Source organism: Ochotona curzoniae, unplaced genomic scaffold, assembly GCF_017591425.1.
Source record: "Ochotona curzoniae isolate NIBS_2020 unplaced genomic scaffold, NIBS_Ocur_1.0 scaffold_4701, whole genome shotgun sequence".
NCBI classification, from domain to species: Eukaryota; Metazoa; Chordata; class Mammalia; order Lagomorpha; family Ochotonidae; genus Ochotona; species Ochotona curzoniae.
In genome coordinates this window covers 81,804,653-81,810,652 of record NW_024467122.1, presented here as the reverse complement: position 1 = coordinate 81,810,652, position 6,000 = coordinate 81,804,653, and the positions used below count along the sequence as shown (strand labels likewise).

The 6,000-nt window shown below is 59.5% G+C and overlaps 1 protein-coding gene across 1 annotated transcript; it reads right to left on the bottom strand.

Annotated features, from left to right (window-relative positions):
* Positions 1–2,212, bottom strand: LOC121148292 (cytochrome P450 1A1-like). The gene is made up of 6 exons (XM_040968351.1): positions 1,376–2,212; positions 1,073–1,199; positions 885–974; positions 676–799; positions 452–538; positions 1–289 (listed from the first exon to the last, which is right to left on the bottom strand). Exons 1-6 carry the CDS (start codon positions 2,210–2,212, stop codon positions 1–3), a joined length of 1,554 nt encoding a protein of 517 aa, XP_040824285.1.
* Positions 2,213–6,000: the final 3,788 nt, after the last annotated feature.

Here is a 6,000-nt window from a genome sequence, read left to right as displayed (position 1 = left end):
TTAGAAGCGCAGCTTTGCCTGGAAATGCTCACAACGGGCATGCTTCATGGTCAACCCATAGATGGGGGTCATGTCCACCGTGGCACCAGGTGTGACCGTGAACTCCAGCTGCTGCAGCAGCATGGCCAGGAAGAGGAAGACCTCCAGACGGCCGATGTTTTCTCCCAAACACCTGCGCTTGCCCAAGCCGAACAGCAACACCTTCTCTGCTTGCGCCTTGTCCACCGCGCCTCCACCAGGGGTGAGGAATCGCTCGGGTCGGAAGGTGGATGGGTCACCCCACAGCTCCCTGGAGCCACAGAAAGGCTGCACTGAGCGGTCTGTCCCAGGCTCCGAACTTTCCTTCCTGCAGATCAGGCCCCCTTCCCCCCTCCAAAGCTCCAGCCTGCACACAGGAGCCTCCCGCCACCCGGGGCTGTCTCTGCCCTTCCCTCCCTCCCTCTCAACTCACGGGTCATGGTTGACCTGCCACTGGTTCACGAAGACGCAGTGCCCCTTGGGGATATAAAAGCCACCAAGACTGGTGTCTCTTGTGGTGCTGCCCAGAGAGGAAGCTCAGTGAGACTCAGGGTGACACCCTGCCCCACCTGCCAGCCCCAAGCGAGGATGTAGGAGCATGCAGACAGACTGCAGGAAGACCCCTAAGACACAAGAGTGAAGCCCGGGGCCTCTCACCTGTGGGGGATGGTGAAAGGGAGGAAGGAAGCGTGCCGGAAGGTCTCCAGGATAAAGGCTTCCAGGTAGGGCAGCTGAGGGCGGTCTGAGAACCGCGGCGGCCGTGCCCTGCCGATCTCAGTATCTGCGGAGCACCCAGAACCAGGTGGGTTAGGGAACTGCCTGGGAAAGCTGCCTTGAGCCCCATGAAGGGAGCCCTTGCCACCTACCCAGCTCCTGCTGGACCCGTTTCTGGATGTCGGGGTTCGTCACCAGGTACATGAGGCTCCAAGAGATGGCTGTGGTAACTGTGTCAAACCCTGGATGGAGCAGAAGAGAGGGGAAAAGTGAGGCTTGAGCGGCTCAAGACACTTGGCTGCATGCTGGGAGGGTGCTGGGAGGGGGAAGTGGCTCATACCAGCTCCAAAGAGATCCAAGACGATCTCAGTGATCTTGTCATCAGACACCTGGATGTTGGCATTCTCATCCAGCCTGTCATCCTGATAGTGCTTGATCAAGCTGTCTGTGACATCCCGAATGTAGCCCTGGGTGGGTGAGTGCCATCCCACAGTCACACCCACCTCTCCCAGGGCTTGGGAGTGGGGGGGGGGGTCCCATTTTCTCCGCTAGCTCCAGAATCCCCACATGCATTGCCTCCCCTCCTAGTCGCTGGTCCCATGGGCTTCCACAGCCCCACTGGCCCCCCTCCTTCCCGCCATACCTTCTCGAAGGTTCTGTAGTGCTCTTTGACTATCTTCTGGGTAAAGCTGAAGAACCTCTTGTTCAGGTCCTTGAAGGACTCCATGGCAGGATTTGGCAGGTAACGGAGGAGTGGGATGAAGTCAGCTGGATTTCCGGAGGCTGCCACCTCTCCGAACTCGTTGTTCAGGTCGATGAGGCTAACCAGCTCCTGGTGGTCATGGTCATAGCGCCGGCCAAAGAGCATGGCACAGATGACATTGGCCACAGATACCACCACATACCTGTAGGGATCAAAGTGCCCCTTCTTCGCCATCAGCTCCTGGAATGTGCGGATGAGGTGCTCGGCCTCGTGGCTCACGTGATCCTCCAAGTAGCAGGAGCTGGAGGACGCAGGGTCAGAGGCCAGGGAGAAACTGCTCAGAGCATTTTGGGCCAGGCGACGGCGGGCAGCCCACAGAGGCCCCGAGTCTGTTCCGAAGGTTATGCTCTGGCCATTGTTGACGAAGGAGAAACTGTAGAGGTTCGGCCGGCCCTTGAAATCGTCACCCTGCCGCACCAGCGCCTGCTTGACCGTGTTCAGACCACTGAGCACTACCACGGGCGTGGAGCCAAGGCGGATCTGAAACACGTCTCCATAGTGCCGGCTCAGCTGTGTCAGTACCAGGTGTGGATTCTTGCCCAGGGTCAGCACGTGCCCCAGCAGGGGCCAGCCCCAGGGCCCCGGCAGACTCTTCAAGCCTTTGGGAACCTGAGATTTTGAGGTTCCAGTCACCCAGAACACCAGGCAGAAGACGGCAGAGGCCAGGAGCAGCCAGGTGGCCGAGAGGGGGATTGGGAATCCCAACGCAGAAATCATGATGTGAGGGCGTGGGGGTCTTCCCCGAGGCTGCAGAAGAAGGGATGAAGCTGAGAGATGGGGGGAGAGGATGAGGAGTGGCTTTCCCACCCAGAATGGCCCACCAGGACAAAGAGGAGGAAGCCATTTGCCATGCTACCCCCACGGCATGCCAAGAACGTCCTAGTCACCCTTCATTCGGTCCGTGAGGGAGGTGTAGTGGGGTTCAGAGAGGGCATGTAACTTGCCTAAGGTCACTCAGCCAGGACTCACTGGCCACTGAACCGTGAGTCATACTCAGCATCTAGTGGCCCATACTTTACATTTGCCTGACACTAGCTTCCCATCCACTTGGTGGGGTACTGGGGGGGCTGTAATCTTAAAAGATATCAGTATGCAAGTACACGCGGCTTCGGTGTTTTCCCCTAACAGAAGGATTGAGGGAGGGGGAATGTCCAGCCCTCAGGGTCCTATAAGAACAGCAACCTTATTAGGGCAACTGCAGGTGGGTCGCCAAATTCGATACATCTACAACAGGCTGACATTAAGTTGATCACTCTGTATGGCCCACACATGGCAAGGGCTCTTGCCACATTCTAGGTACCACCAGCTTCCCCCAACACACCCCACCCCCTCTTCTGATCCCTGCAGGGGTTCCCCCAGATCCCTCCTTCTTTGTTGCTCATTCCCAGCATCTAGGGAACCCCACCGGACCCAAGAAGGGGCCACTGTCCAGGCCACACTGTTTCAGCCACCCTGCTCTCACCTAACCACAGTTTAGAAGCTGCTTGCTGCACAGCGGGTAGATAGCGCTCCCAATCACAAAATTCCAGGCCAGGATTTCTGTGAAGCTCCATTTCTAATGAATGAAGAGGTCACACCTCCCCCTTGTGCGCCTCCCCAGAGTGTGGAGACTAAATGGAACAGTCCCACTAGACCAGGGCTACAAAGAAAGTCCTGACTGGAATACTGGATATCAGGAATGAATCCAAAGGGTATGTAAATTCACTGAGCACACTCTTCCCCTGGATCCAGCTCCGCCTGGGGCTCTGGGCTGTAGGGAGGTCAGGAGGCCCAGGGCGGGAGCTCAAGTGAGACTGAAGCTCACTCCGCTACTTGGGCTCTGATGATATGACCTATTAGAGACCAAGACCCGCCGGCTCAGAGCTGGAGATACCATCCCACTCCACTCTGCAGAACCTGTGTCTCACAATGGGGTTTCTCTGTTAGAGCCTCAGGACTGGGGACCATTCCTCTTCCCAGCACTAGAGCCACACCTCCTATTGTCGGCATGTTTACCTGGACGAGCCCACCACCAGCACCATTACGATGTCCCTGGGTGAGCCAGGGACATAGCCAGGCCTTGGTGGCCATGGTGGGGAGGGGGTATTCTGCTGCTTGCTTTCAGTAGCAATCATAAAAGTCAATGGACATGACAGGTTCCTGGGTAGTGCCCGGAGGGTGGGGGGCAACAGTGAAGGAGGTGTCCCACTCAATACAGCCAGGACTTTTAAGATTTGCAGGGCACCACCCTGGAGAGTAGAGCTACTGGTCTACCCTAATACTCAGCGAAGTCCCCAGAGGTGGGGTGCTGATGTGGGACTTGGGACAAGTCCTGTTCTTTCCCCAGTCTCAATGTTCATATGAGGGACTGGACAGTCCTGGCCACCTTTAGTGGCAAGGCAAGGCCAGGGACCCCCTAGGGAAGCCTGCAGGCACCAGAAGTTTCCTTTGGTGGGCGAGGGAAAGTGCAAGCCAAGTGCACCCAGGCACTCACCTGTGGATGCCGGGCAGGTGCTGGACTGCTCTGGGAAGAGCCTCTTTGCAGTCAGGGACCCTCGGGAAGGAGGACGGAAGGCTGCAAGGGCTCACCTTCAGGGTGAGCAGGAGGGCACAGCCACCTTTATAGGAGGCCTGAGGGTAGCCACGCCTCCTGGTACTGGAGCGGTGAGGGAGGGGCGTCGGGGGAGCTGGCTGGCGCTCCAGGATGGGAAGAGAGGGGGGAGGGAACGCCTCATCTAGGTGCCAGCACATACAGGGGTGACTACAGGGGAACCTAGCACCATTCCTCCACCCCAGTTCCAAGGCGCACCCCTTAAGCATGGCAAAGGCCAGAGGCAGAAGCCAGAGAGGGGGCCTGGGATGGGAGTGGGTTGGTGGGGTTGCGCTCGGTTCTGGATAACGGGGTTTCTTAGCCATCACTTTTGCAAAAACTGTGGCACGATGGTGCCAGGGCCTCTCCCCTCACTGCCAGCCAACCGGCCAGGCGGGGCGGGGCTAGCTGCTGGCGACCATTCCCTCGGGGTTACTGAGTCCCCGCTCGCGTGAGAAGAGCCGCGACCCTGTGCCCGAGGTCACGGCCGCCGGAAGGCCAGAGGCGCCGCTGGGCTGGCCCCGGCCCCCAGGGCTTGGGCGACAGAGCAACGCTTTGCACTGGCTAACCCAGGGTCCCAGAGTCTCTCCTAGGGCACGATGACCCAGAACTCCCTGCCTGCCCGACGAGTTTGATCCCTTGGCTCTGGGCTAGAGGTCAGGAGTCGCTAGCGCTTGGAAGGGCGCTTACCGGGGCCCGGGAGCAAAAGAAATTAGGCAGGGGCCAAGGGAAAGGCCTGCAGGGCCCCCCAGCCACTCGCACCCAGGCTCCAGCCCGGGCTGGAAGAGCCGAGGGGTTCGGGAGCTTCCCCCCGCCCGCGAGCCTGCACCTGCCCGGCTTGCCGGGGCCAGAGGTCGCGCGGCCCCTCCCCGCGCCACCTGGCTGGAGGCGCGGCGCCCGGGAGTTGCGTGAGAAGGGCTGGAGGCCCGCGCAGCCACCTCGCCGCCCGGTCCCTGGTCCGGCACGGGTCCCGGCGCAGTCACGCGAAGGTGGAGGAGGGGGACAGAGGGCAGGGGGCGCGGCTCTTAAAGGGCCAGGGCCTGGCCGTCAGGGGCCTAAGGGTGTGGGGAGGCGCCCGAGCGTGGCAGGCGCGCGCTTGGAGAGGGGGGCGAGGCGGCCAAAGGGCCGGGTTTGCGTGCGGAGCTCTCGTGTCGCAGCCGCGTTCTGGGTCCACACCCAAGGCTGCCTGCTCTGACGCCGGCTTTGCGCGAGGCCGAACCCTGCCGACATCGCACGTCTGGGGACAAAAGCCATGTTTGCATGTCTGGCTCAACCCGTCCCCAACTCACTCATCATCACCTGCCCTTGGTGAATGGCATCGGCAGGGCACGCACACTGGCCCAGGCCAGACAACAGCCTTCCCCGCCGCTCCTCTGACTCCGGCTGTGCGCGTGGCGCAAAATGTGTCCCCAAGCGCCTACCGTTTGCCAGGCAGGAGAACACAAGGAACAAGAGGCCTGCGCTCGGAGGGATGGGGACAAGCGTCTCCAGAGGGATGGGTACGGGTGGGTACGTGACTCAACAGGCTAGTACTCCACGTGCAAGCACAGGGATCCCATATGGGTGCCGGTCCCTGTCCTGACTGGTCAACATCCCATCTAACTCCCTGCTTGTGGTTTGAGGAGAGCAGGGAAGGATGGCTCAAAGCCTTGGGACCCTGCACCCGTGTGGTAGACTCAGAAAAGACTCCTGGTTGCTGTTTGGCCAATTTGGGAAGTGAAGAGTGAATCAGCAGATACAAGATTTTTCTCTCTTTCTGTAAATCCAAGAAGAATAAATAAATCTTCAATAAAATAAAAAGTCTGTAGAAAGCCAAGCAGAAGTATTGTAATTCCAACAAAACAGGGTGGGCAGGTGTATGCCCCCCCCCAACTCCTAACACCCCCACACTTCCCAGGAGAGGCGGGACAACACCTGGTGGGGGGAGAGAGAAGCA